Genomic DNA, 13,664 nt, shown 5'->3' with positions numbered 1-13,664 from the left:
ACGGTAATGTCTTAAGAACAGAGGACGTTATGCCTTGTGGTCCAATGTTTCTGTCTGAACTTTAAGAGAAAGTGAGGGAACAACTGTTTATAGCTGTTATAGCATAAGTGGTAACAGGAACTAACTTGTTTCATGGATGTTCCACAACATTAAATGTAAGTATAAATGGATAAATGAATCTTTTTAATAATAAAGAAATCTTCATTCTTTAATAAATAAAAAAATATAATCATTGGCAATTGCTGTGGTGTAAGAGGAATAAAACACTGGTGTTAAAGCAAAATAATTAACGTTGTGGTGGTAACAGTAATTCTGTTTTGTGTCAGGTCACAAATTATTTTCCTATAACAGTATACCCTGTCATATTTTGGTCCTTTCTTTTCAACTACATTAGAGAGTGTGGTGTAAGGTGAATAGCACTGGACTCAAGCTGCATCAGGAGTGAAAAAAAAAACAAACACCTTCAACTCCAGTCATTTTACACGCTAATATACACACAGACATCGTTTTGCAAATCACAATTCTGCTATAGTGGCTACGGTGATGTAAACGACTCCTCAATTGTCCTGACAGCTTCAGAGTGTAAAAACAGTGGAGCAGGTCCAAATCAATATGGATTACTGGGACACTAGCTGATGAGTGTGGCTAATTTTATTCACGTGTGTGTGACCCAGTTTCTTGCTGGAGGTGACATGATAATAATATGAGCCAAACAGAAGTGAGCCAAATATTTAAATGGTCACTCTCTCTTTCTTTGACTCTTCCTCAGTGAGATTCAGTAGAACAGCCTCACTGGTCAACACTACATTTTTCATCATTTTTCACCGCAGTACACACACACAGTATGTCCTCTGAGAGACTCTGGAGGAGAGTCAGTGCTGCCAAATGTGGACTGAAGACAATAAACTCCCAAGCATAATGATCTATTCACAAAAAAAAATTCCAATTCAGTCACCTCTGTCTCAACATTCACCATGAAACAACAAAAGCTTCGTTATTAAATGAGAATGAATATTAAAATTCTAACAACTGTTACAACTCATTCTCATCAGAACCAGATGAAACGATGAAAAGTGTCTTTTGAAATAAAAAAGAGGAACTATTAGCTGTGTGGATCCTGATACAGATGAGTTTTGTCTCATACAGCCAGTAGGCAGGTCACGAAACAAAGATACTGAAACAAAGATACTGTGTAGGCACAATGGAGCAAAAGGTCACAGTGAATTCAACAAGACTCCCACAATTTACATTTTCTACATTTAAAATCTATGAAAGATTTCACAATCATAAATTATTCATTAATTATGTTGTTACTGCTAAATCTCCAGTGTTTTCATTTCAGGTGACTGGCTTAAGCAAAGGAAATACAAAAGATGGAAAGGGAGAGTGAAAGAGGTCTGAGGTTAAGAACCATCTAACTTATAACCATTAAGATAATAGAGATATAGCACACAGTTTACTCTTCTTGTTTACTATTCTGTGGACACATGACCATCACACCCATGTGTGCTTGTTGAACATCCTATTCCAGATTTTGTCCCCCTTTGCTGTTATAATAAGCTCCACTCTTCTGGGAAGGCTTTCCACTACATGGAAAATGGCCGTGGAAATTTGTCCATTCAGCCACAAGAGTATTAAGTGAGATCAGACACTGATGGTGAGGAGGTCTGGGGTTCAGTCGGTGTTCCAGTTCATCTCAAAGGTGTTCAGTGGGGTTGAGGTCAGGGCTCTGTGCAGGACACTCGAGTTCTTCCACTCCATCATTAACACACCATGTCTTCATGAAGCTCGCTTTGTGCACAGGGGCATTGTCATGTTGGAACAGGTTTGGGCTTCTTAGTTCCAGTGAAGGGAAATTGTAACGGTACAGCATACTAAGACATCCTATACAACTGCGTGTAACAACTTTGTGGCAACAATTTGGGGAAGAACCACATATATGTGCATGATGGGCAGGTGTCAAACTTTTGGCCATATAGTGTATTACGTTGTGTATACTATGATGTCAATATCTTAATTTGATGACATTGTGCACTACCAAGGGCTTGCTACATCAGCTGATATAAAAAGTAGTCTATTTATAGTCTTATAATCCCACAATTTGTGTTCCATTATTTTCATGTCCAGTGATCATATATGATGACTATCATGACTATCTACTTGAAAGAAGAAAAAAAAAACACAGAAAACAAAATGGATTTGTAGGTGTAAAATTTCTAAATATGCATGATTACACTAATATTATGGACTTTGTTCACTTTGAACAGAATCACAGAGTAGTTTTATTTATGGTGAATGTTACACCTACTAGGAGGGAGGTACAAGTTTTAACTTATAACTTAAGTCTACGTTGAAACTATATCATTTGGTGTATTTATGTCCAAAATAGGCTACAATAGAGCTTATGTTCAGCTGGTTCAACAGGCTGCTGGAAATTTTTCATTGACCAGCTTAATATAAGTTCCTCTGCTTACCTGAGCCGGAGCTGTAGATGAATCTGTAGCTGTCAAACTCTCCTTTCGGTTCCTTCCAGGACACACTGAGCATGCCTGAACCTAGCTCCTTAAAACGCAATCTTCTAGGAGCAGGCACTGCACACACACACACACACACACACACACACATACACACACGAAGACACACAACACAAACTATTTGTACAATATGCAGGTGAATGTGATTTATGTTTAAAAGCATTACAAGAAAATTGCAGTAATTTAGGACAAGAGTTTCATATCCCTATACCATCCAATCATTTAATCTCCTAAGCAGAAACTAAAATCAGAAAACAAATCAGAGGCTTTTTAAAACTCATAGTTTTTTTTACAATTTTACAATTGGATTGTAAAAATAGATATTGTAGAAGATTTTCTAATACAAAATACAAATGTTATAGGGGGTAAAATGGTAAGAAGTAGAAAGTGAGTTGTTGTTTTTTCAGTGAAACATGATCAGTTGTGTTAATCCAATCAGAATTGTTACTGAAGTTGGCCTTGATGGATGCTACACCCAACCTATGTCTGATGATTCTCCATACAATATTATATTTTTATATGTGATGCTTAAATGGCTCAAGACAGGCCACTGTCATGTATTCATTACATTTACATTTATAGCACTAAGCAAACACCCTTATCCAGGGCAACTTACAATTATCTCATTTACACAACTGAACAGTTGAGGGTTAACGGCCTTGCTCAAGGGCCCGACAGTAGCAGCTTGGGGGTGCTGGGATTCAAACTCACAACCTTCCAATCAGAAGTCCAACATCTTAATCACTGAGCTACCACTTCCCCTTCATTAAGCATTGTTTCTTGTTTACTGATATTTTAATATCTTCCCAGTTTTGGCTGCTGTAATTTGACTGGATATGTCATGTTGGACTTGTCATCTGTAATCTGAAAACAGCATTAGTACATTTTCTGCTTATCAGTTTATTATTATTATTTACACAGTACAAACCTTGAGACCTCAAAAAGACATTTTTTTGTTTTCTGATAATGGTTTCAGAAATGGAAATCAAAAGAATGGAAGGTACACAGTATAACGGGAGTGAATGTTTATCATCTGCAAAGCAAACACACTCTTCGTGAAGCAGCTTAAAATCTCCAAGATAAGGTTAAGGAGTATGTTTGAGTGGCAGATGGTGATTAAATTAGTCTGAGCTCTATAGAGAGAGATAGACAGTTTTTCATCCATCTGTGTTCGAGAAACAGGAAACCACAGATGTCACAAAGAGTCAAGTCACGCACTTTCCCTTCATACATTTGTAGTAAGGTGTTAGTAATAAACTCGTTGTTTCAGCTCTGGGGGACAGGCTCAGGAACAGAGCTTGACCTAACCAGAGGTCAAATAGAGGAAAGATAAGTCTTGCATTCCAATATTGCAAAAATGCCCTTATTAACGTCCCCATACTAAGTGTGCATCACATGAGTCGCCATCTTCAACACACAAGGAGCAGAGTTTTGAGTCTGAACATAGTCGAACCAGAGAGAAAGCACAATGCTGCTAAAAGCTATCAATTTCAAAAATTATACAAACAAATTCTTTTGAACTATAAGTAAAACATGCTTGCTTAAAAGCTAGCATGCAAACAAGCTAATGTGCTAGTGAGTTTTGCATAAGTTTGAAATGACTTAGGGTAAGTCTATATCAATATTGATTCAATACCTCCAAATGGGTCATCCATTGAACTTTACTAGATCTGATAAGCCCTTAAGATGGCGACAGTGATTGAGGGGAAGTCAAAGAAGGTGTGTTAACGCAGTATTGGAACACAGCTTGAAACTGTAGGATCTGAAATAGCATTGTTTTGTGTCTATTTCTCTTTAGAAAAATGGAACAAGTCAGACAGACAAAGAGACAGACAGACAGAGCACATTCACCATTCAGAATTCTTCATTTCATTTCAGCTCCACAGGCAAAACTAATACAAACCCATGCCAACATACACACGCACACGCACACACACACACACGCACCTCACACACTTCCAAAACTGTAGCAGTACTATACTACGTCTATCTAAATCTATATGCATACACCAATTCCCACAAACTCATTCTTGTGTTTGTGTCACTGTTAGCAAGCAAAGATGCAAAAATATTTTTACATACCCACACTGACCGGAGAACAGTGCGAGAGTTTTGTACAGGTATGTAAAGTACAGCCTGTTTACTGCTAATATTAGAGTTTATAAGGATGCATCAAGTCAAGCATTCTATAATAATATACCAAACACACCAACCTTAACATGGGGAAAGGGGCTTTCTGCAGGGCTTTTGTGATTCTGTAAAATGAAGATCTCTCTTCTGAACAGGATTCTAAAGTACATCCCGGTTCAGTCCAGCGGTGTTAATTCATCTTATCACTTTCCGCATATAGTTCGTAACGTTCGTACAGATGTTTAGCTGGTGCTTTAACATGCTCAATCACTGGTTGTGTTACGAGCTAAGAAGTCTTAACCGTAGTCCTGGCTCAGGACTTCCAGCACCATTACATAGATCTGAAGTGCACATGTGAACACAGCTGTGATCACATTTTGCTGTGAGAGTTTCCTAAAGTCTGATCAGATTATAGTTCATTTCAGAGAAAACTGCTTTTGGATATCATGGTGGAAATCCTTGCTACGATTCTTGTTCCAATGAGCATACCTGTGTTTGGTATGCTAGCCAGTGGTAGTATGTTACCATTGGGCCTCTTTTATCAAGCAGGATAAGAACAGATTTTTTTTTTTTTTTTAATTGTAGGGAAAACATATCTTATAATCATATTCTGTGTAAATCTAACTGATAATTGATTTTTTTTAAATTGGCATTTGAGGTCCATGGTTTTAGCAAGTTGTTGTTGTTTTTTTCCTCCATAATCTTCCAGTAAGATTTAATGATATTTTCTGACCAATAAATATCTCCTAACTTTTGATTGGCACCATGCACGAAAATACATTTCTACCAAATATGATGTCATGTTTCACCTCACCATCTCCTTAAAATGCTGAGCATATCTTAGTTTGAAACACATAACACTATGGATTAAAATATTTTTCTGATTTCCATTTCATGCTTTTGTTTTTAAAACACAAGAAGTCCAAACAAGTTCTGGTTTTTATGATATCCCAAAGTGGCACCTGGGTTTGGTCCAATTTTACTGGGGAATTCAGGAAAGCCTGTATGAAATGATCTCTCCTGTATCATAACTTTGTTGATAATCCTGGAGAGGAGGCAAGTTCCACTGCCATGACTCCAGGTTGTCCAGGTAAAAGTGTCAGCTGGAAATTGAAGCTAGGATCTTAAAAAAAACGTCTCGAAGATGCAGTGTGAAGCCTGGACTCTCAATTTTGACTTCAGTGTTTAGAGTCTCTATTCCAAGAGGAAATCAAAGAAGTTATTTTGTAGCAGTGAACTGTAAAATGTGAGCCAATAAAACTATAAGCTCTGCAGGAAATGTTTAAAGGTCAACAATAAGAATTATTATATAAAATATGAGGCATGTTTTGCTATGAAAGAGCAGATGAGAGCACTGTTAGGATGACAGATGTGACTGTCAGCTCCAAATGCTTTGGTCAATTCAAAACCAGCATTAATTATTTTCCATCTGTAACCAACCACACATGAATGTCAAACCAATTTTGTTATAGGCTGCCTGTAAACTGGTCTAAATCCATGTAGTTCAAGTCCAAATGCCAGGGCTTCAATGTCCCAATGGGGATTTAATGAGATAAAACATTCATTTTAATAGTTTAAAATGTGCTTAATTACAGGAATTCTGTGTTAAATAACATACATAATATTATATATTTCTGTGAAGCATTCTTTTGGTTCAGAAATCAGTGCTGGTGCTAGTTTCAACGTTTCCTGCCTGTGGCTTTACAGTCAAAAACGCTATCGTGGTTAATAATAAATGAATCGCTTGAGGCATTCAGTCAGCATGACTGTGCAGGACTTAATACTTCAGAATTATAATTTCCTACCTAATTAGAACTGTAGCAATGCTGTATGTAGTATCTCTCTGCAGGAAGATAAGGGTCGACGAGCAGTGTGCCAATATGGCAGGTGAATGAGGAGAGAAGGTTTGGGGCTGAAAATGTTTGCTGCTCTTTCCTTAGTCAGAGGCAGATCTTAACCTGTCCACTGGACATACTCCAGGTGAGACAGTTCTCTGCATGAACACTCTCTTTATAGATAACTTTTAAATTAGTCCAAGGAAGAAACACATTTGGTGTTTAAGTTTAAAATGTTTGAACTTCAATGCTGCTATAAATGTGCTTTAAACACATTTTACAGTTACAAGTAGTGTATAAGAATGTTTGAGCAGTTGGACATTTTATAAAACACCCAGTGTGTTTTTTTTTTTTTTTTTTCCTGGCAGACCCAGCATACATCTGGCAAATTTCAATATGCTCCATCTCAACAAGTACTACCTGTTGGTAACAATACAAAATTTTTTAGCACTTTAGTAATAAATTTGGACGTTTTGCACCATACAGTGCCGTGAAAAAGTATTTGCCCCTTCCTGATTCTTCTATTTTTGCATATTTGCCACACTTAATTGTTCCAGATCTTCAAACAAAATTTTATATAAGACAAAAACAACCTTAGTAAACACAAAATACAGTTATTAAATGACCATTTCATTGAAGGAAGAAAGTTATCCAACACCAACTGGCCCTGTGTAAAAAAAGTAATTGTCCCCTTAGTTACTCAATCAAAAAGATTAACCAAATGTGATCAGTAATGGGGTTCATTTAAACTAGGCATACCCAGCCTTGATTACTGAAGCTAAACATCACTTAAATAGACACTTTCCAGCAATGTGTGTAGGCTAAGAGGTCTCAACAAGCAACACACAATGCCGCGATCAAAAGAAATTTTGGAAGCAATGAGAACATACTTATTCATGGCATGGAACATAATAAAGAGACACAGGAGGTTTGGGACCAACGTTCAGCTGTGAAAGTACTTCTGAAGTTGCAGGAGGAAACCAGTTGATTTTTAAAATGGTTGACATAATGGTTGTTTTATTTGAAATATAATTGAGACAGACGAGTGACAAATTAAAGGAAAATGTCTGCTCTTTCACACTATAGGGGACATTTATTTATTTATTTTGTTGGCCTACTTTTCCTTTTAGAGTGAAGTGTCACTGCAAAACAATACGAAGTTTACATTTACAGCATCTGCCCTTATCCAGAGCGACTAGCAATTATCTCATTTATACAACTGAGCAGTTGAGGGTTAAGGGCCTTGTAGTAGCTTGGTGGTGCTGGGATTTGAACTCTCAACCTTCTGATCAGAAGTCTAATGTCTTAACCACGGAGCTACCACTTCCCAAGGTCTTCTGACTGATCACCTTTATCCTATGGTGAAACATTTCTATCCTGATGAGATGTCATTTCCAGGATGACTCCGCCCCTATCCACAGGGCAAGAGGGCTAACTGAAAGATTTAATAAGGATGAAAAATGATGTAAGTCATATGCTACGGCCTTCACACTCACTAGATCTCAACCCAAATTAACAATTATTGGAGATTTTAGAGTTACATGTTAGCCACCACCATTACCACCAAATGAGGAAAAATATCTTGAAGAACGGTGCTCATCCTTCCTGTACAGTTCCTGAGAGAATCTGTGCTAAGGTGTATCAAATCTGTTGTGGCAGCTTATGGTGGTTTAACACATTTTGATGGTGTTTATTCCTTTAATTTGTCACCCGTCTGTATAGTACAGTATAGTATATATTGCATACGCAGTACTGTTGAATGCTTGATTCTGACTGGTCAGAAAGTGTTGATTAATTTTCTATAACAGCATCTCTGTAGTAGTGCCAGCTGCAAGGTTTACATTAATGTGTTCATTCTAACACAATAGTGTTTCGACAGTAACAATTTACTGTGTAATTGTTGATATAGTGAATATATTAATTTAGCATTTATGGAAGGACTCTCCAGTGTCAGCACTTTGTAGTAGTCAGTGGTAAAGCTTGAAGATTTCTGACACAGGAAGGCCTTCAGAATAGCGGGCTCTGCAGCTTCTCAGTAACAAGGTTCGATTCTGTGTTCTTACTAACTTTAAGAGAGAGAAAAAAAGAGTCTGGTGAGAAAATGACTGTATATAGCAGTTATAATGTAAGGGATAAAAAGAACTAATTTGTTTTGGGGAGCTCCACACTATTAAATGTAAGCTATAATAGTATGCCTCAAGTGGTGTTATTTAAGTTATTCCTTACATACATACACTAGTGCACATCACACAAAAGGATCAAATATGTGCTGTCATGAACCTGACATTCTGCTTTGTTCCAGAAATTTTGTCCTTGACTGTAACATAACAAACTTCAGTGATTTTGGTCCTATACCCTAAACAGCAATAAAATTGTGTATGCAATTTATTCTTCAAAAAAGTTCAGTTTAAAATCCATTCTTCACCCTGGAATATAAATACTACTGATCTGAGCCATAGTGCCCTTTATTTTCTACTTAAGTCCTGTATCGAGATGTCTGAGAGCTACGAAGGCAAATCGGTAAATAAGAAACAAATGGGTTAGGTTAAATACAACAAATTCATCACATTGGCTCTTTGGAACAAGCTTAAGTGAGACAATACAGATCAATAAGAATAGTTAAAAACAATATCAGCATGTGAATGAGACATAGAAGTAGACTCTTAAAGGAATCTTAAAGGGTGTTAGAGGAGATCTAGGGTTACTGACACTCAGTAACCCTAGATCTCCTCTAAGAGCCTTTAAGAGTCAAATCTTCAAGATGGAGAATTACCTATAGTCATAACTTAACTGGCTGCACGACAGAATGACATAGCAATCGCATTGGACTGAACAAGCTCTTTCCATGTCTTTCTATTTCTACTTTTCATTCATCACATTTCCTGATTGGAACATTCTTTTCCATGCAAGCACAGATGGTACAATTAGAAAAACCTCAAAGCTCAAGCTTCACTAATTAATGGATGCACAACCAGACAATGCAACAGAATGCAAGACGTTTGATTTTGCAAGCTGTTCCAAACGACCTGTGTGTGTCTGTGTTTGTGAGTGAGTGGGCGGGGGGGACAGAGACAGACAGAGATAAACAGACAGAGATAGACAGGTTTAGAGAGAAAGAGATGTTTTACCTTGTCCATGTGTTGGTTTGGTGAACAGTGATGATAGTGCCAGGAGAAGAAGTGGACCTAGTGACCTGATGCCCCTCGCCTGCATCCTCTCAGCTAGTGTGGGGCAAGAGCTAAAATGCAGAAGAAAAGAAAAACTGTAATTTAGTGGTTAAATCCTAAAACGCAAAGCATACTAGCAGACGAGTTTGTATGGATATGCAATATGGGCCTACAGTATTGTGATACATTCCAGTGCACTCTCAGAAATAAGGTTACCAAACTGTACTTTTCCTTGCTGGACTGGAGCCATTAATGGATCATCTTTCATACCTTTACTATGCATCTTTTACCTGGAAAGATGCACATAGTGCACCTTTAATCAGCTTTTATAGCAAAGTTTTAAAGGTACAACAATGGTCTAAACACCAGTTATGTACCTTAGATGTACCTTGGTAAAAGTATACTAGGGGTATAACACATTGCCACTATCTGTATCTGTTTAGTGCTCCAAATATCCATATATGTATTTGGATTTAAACCTAAAGTGGGCATGGCCTAAGCCAGAACCACCCCCCAGAAACAGAGATTAAAATGGCAGCAGTGTCAGCATGGTGTGTGAATTCCAGCTCTGACGGCTCCTCAACCTCAGCTACATCACTCCAGTTCATAACTGCTTTTTAACCCCATTCACACTGTTATTTTTGTTCATAACTGCCCACAATATTTTCTAGCAAGTTTAGTTGTTTCCCAAACTATAAACAAACTAGTAGACTAATTTAAACCACCATGACCCAGACCAGGCAGTAACTAATGATGAAAGAATGAATGCCTCATGTTAATGAATGTCTTTCTTTGTCCCACAAGCTTCATATCTGACAGCTCACTCACACCACATGCTAATATAAACCTCACACTTGCTCAAATTTTTGTTGAGTACCACAGGATCCCAGACCCGATGGACACCAACCAGATGCCCTGTGAACCTTTCATGCAAGCCTACAAACACAACTGTTCCTCTCTGAATCGTATGTACATTCGTATCTGTTTAGAACTGTTCATTCCAAATACTTTAATGGTATTCAGTTACAACCTTAAAGTACATTCACATTTCCAAGTGAAATAAAGGTATAAAAGATGTGACCTTGATGGTACCACCCAACCATGTGGAAAAGTTCAGTTTGGTACCATTATTTCAGAAAGTGTACACAATATACAAAGGTGTGAAATAGGCTAAATAACATCTAAATTTTGGTTTAACCGACTGGGTTTGAGTAAATTGAAAAAAAAAAAGAAAAAAGACAGTATTATTGGTTAATATTATTTTTTCTGCCTGGTGATGTATTAAAAAATAATATGTTAAGAGGTGGGCAAAAGCCACCAAGCCATTAGACTTTAATGCATATTACAACATTTTATTTTATTCATTTATTATATTTTTTAGTGGCTAATAATGTGGAATTGTGCAGAGTATGACCAGATATTAACTAACATGGTGGGGGTAAAAAAAAAAAAAAAGAATTCAGGTTTGAGAAAGTGGATTAAGAAATTTGGAAATGTGAAAGTGCCTTGAACAGAAGTGTTGTCTGTTAAATAAACAACCAACCAAACAAACAAACAAACAAACAATTAAGTAAATAAATAAATAAATAAATAGTTATTTAAGTGAACAACAATAAAAGCTGAGAAGAATGAGAGACATTGTGAAACTATTAGCATTATGCTATCAATACCAAAATAAACAAATTCTTAAGTTGGTCGTTTTTTTAAATGATTTTAAGCGACTGTGAAAGATATTGTTAAAAAATAATAATAATTCATAGTTTTCTTACCCCTTTAAAAAACGACGGTTACTCAACGGTCTCAGCAGATTTCCACAGATTTTAAATGTACAAATTTAAAAACTAACTGTCGTTTTTTTTTGTTCCTCAGAACCCGCACGCGCTCCACAGCTGCTTGTCCGGAGCTCGCGCCCTCCTCCTCTTCAGTTCGCGGGCAGTGTTGAAGGTGTGGGTGGTGCTGGTGGTGTTGGAGCGCGCGCGTCGCTCATGCAGCTCGCTCGCGCTGCTCGCTCACCCGTCTGTCCCTCCAGCTATTCATTCCTTCACCTCGTTTAATCTCGCGTGACGAGGATGGGGGAAGAAAAGAGAAACACACACACACACACGCACACACACACACACTCACTCAGGTCCCGTAGGCGATCGGTATTCAAGGGCGACGTGACTTATCGACGCCTCGAGCGCACCGTTACTGGATTTACGACTTGGAGAAGACTCGCGCGCTCTCACTGCTGGGTGCAAATTCTTGGCCAGTTTCTCAGCTTCTCCTCTTTCCTGCCTTTTTTTTTTTACATGAGGGTTCTTAATTTCATTCTTTCTTTATCTGTGTCTTTAGGCACAGTGCCCCCCCCCCCCCCCCCCCAGCTTTTATTTACCTGTCTGGGGCTTCTTTAAAATAACAGTTATGAAATGAAATGAAATGAAATCTACACATTTTCCCACATACCATTATTGTAGATATGTTTCTTGGCTGAAGTTTGCTTCTTTAAAATAAGGAAATGTATAGATACTCTATATGGTCAAAAGTATGTGGACACCTGACCATCACACCCATATGTGGTTCTTCCCAAAACTGTTGCTGCAAAGTTGAAAGCATGCAGTTGTATAGAATGTCATTGTATGCTGTAGATTTACAGTTTCCCTTCACTGAAACTAAGAGGCCCAAACCTGTTCCAGCATGACGATCCCCCTGTGCACAAAGCGAGCTCCATGAAGACATGGTGTGTGAAGGTTGGAGTGGAAGAACTTGAGTGTCCTGCACAGAGCCCTGACCTCAACCCCACTGAACACCTTTGGGATGAACTGGAACACCGACTGAACCCCAGACCTCCTCACCCAACATCAGCGCCTGATCTCACTAACGCTCTTGTAGCTGAATGATCACAAATCCCCACAGCCATGCTCCAAAATCTAGTGGAAAGCTTCCCAGAAGAGTGGAGCTTATTATAACAGCAAAGGGGGACTAAATCTGGAATGGGGTGTTCAAAAAGCATTTATATATGAGTGTGACAGTTAGGTGTCCACATACTGTTGGCCATATAGCATACTAGGGGTGGGCAATATGGAAATATTATCATATCACGACAAAACATTTCAATGATATGTATAATGATATATAGGCCACCAATCTGAGGTTAATAATATGTTTATTTACAAAAAATCGTAACACTGAAATACACTGAAAATAAGGAAATGTTAAACAAATCTAGATTCAGTACAAATGTAACACCTTACAAAATACTGACGATATCCACTCTACTAGAAGCTACCAGTTTATCACGGCGCAAACTGTATGCGTAAAACATAACACACACATCAAAATCCAAACTGTTTAGCTCACAAACATTTTCACAGAAAATTATGGTGCTGTTAAATTCTCAATGTGTCACAAAGAGCACGGCTTAGACAGTAGTCTGGCCAATCACAGGTTTATTATTGCTCTCTGTCTAACACGTTATTGTTTCTATAGTAACATTTTACAGGATGTTACACAGGGATGTATGGTGGACGCTCAGATTAAACAGATTGAACAGATTTTAAAAAGTGTTGATTTGACATTTTGTGTGAGGAGACAGAATTATTTAGTATTTTAGAAGGAGTCTCCAGTATCACTGCTTTGTAACAGGCAGATCGAGGGCTTTCCGGTTTCTCCCCCTCATGACAAACACATTAACTGTAACTATAAATGGATAAAAACTACAACATGTCGTTCTTTATTCTCTTGTAGCATAAGAGGTAAAAAACACTTAAGGATGTGCTGTTATAGAGAAATAATAAACTTTGGATAGCACCACATTACACCACCCTGTCATTGATTATTTTCTTACAACAGCATGCCTTCGAGTGTTCAATGTGTAAACGAAATCCTCAGAGATTTTCACATGCATGTGCTCTTAAATATTCAGTGATGACTGTGAGTTATGAGGCTTGTTTTAGAGTATGTTTCTGTACTGACACATTCTCAGATTACAGATTGTACTGATTTGAAGTACCAAGCCT

General features: G+C 37.7%; 1 protein-coding gene across 4 annotated transcripts in view; it reads right to left on the bottom strand.

The window, feature by feature from the left end:
- LOC113547127 (collagen alpha-1(XIV) chain) overlaps nt 1–11,769 on the bottom strand; it is a 71,965-nt gene extending 60,196 nt beyond the window's left edge. For 3 of the 4 annotated variants that reach the window (XM_053236890.1, XM_053236891.1, XM_026947355.3), the window contains exons 1-3: nt 11,436–11,769; nt 9,628–9,737; nt 2,475–2,591 (exon numbers count right to left, since the gene is read on the bottom strand). In XM_053236890.1, coding sequence (XP_053092865.1) covers nt 2,475–2,591; nt 9,628–9,712 — 202 coding nt within the window. In that variant the 5' untranslated portion in view covers nt 9,713–9,737; nt 11,436–11,769. The remainder of the gene's footprint in view (nt 1–2,474; nt 2,592–9,627; nt 9,738–11,435) is intronic. The other variant, XM_053236892.1, reaches the window with a different exon arrangement.
- Between the last annotated feature and the right edge of the window lie 1,895 nt (nt 11,770–13,664).

Source organism: Pangasianodon hypophthalmus, chromosome 9 (assembly GCF_027358585.1).
Source record: "Pangasianodon hypophthalmus isolate fPanHyp1 chromosome 9, fPanHyp1.pri, whole genome shotgun sequence".
Classification (NCBI taxonomy): domain Eukaryota; kingdom Metazoa; phylum Chordata; class Actinopteri; order Siluriformes; family Pangasiidae; genus Pangasianodon; species Pangasianodon hypophthalmus.
Note: the sequence above shows the minus strand (reverse complement) of the source record. Positions and strands in the feature narration are given on the sequence as shown.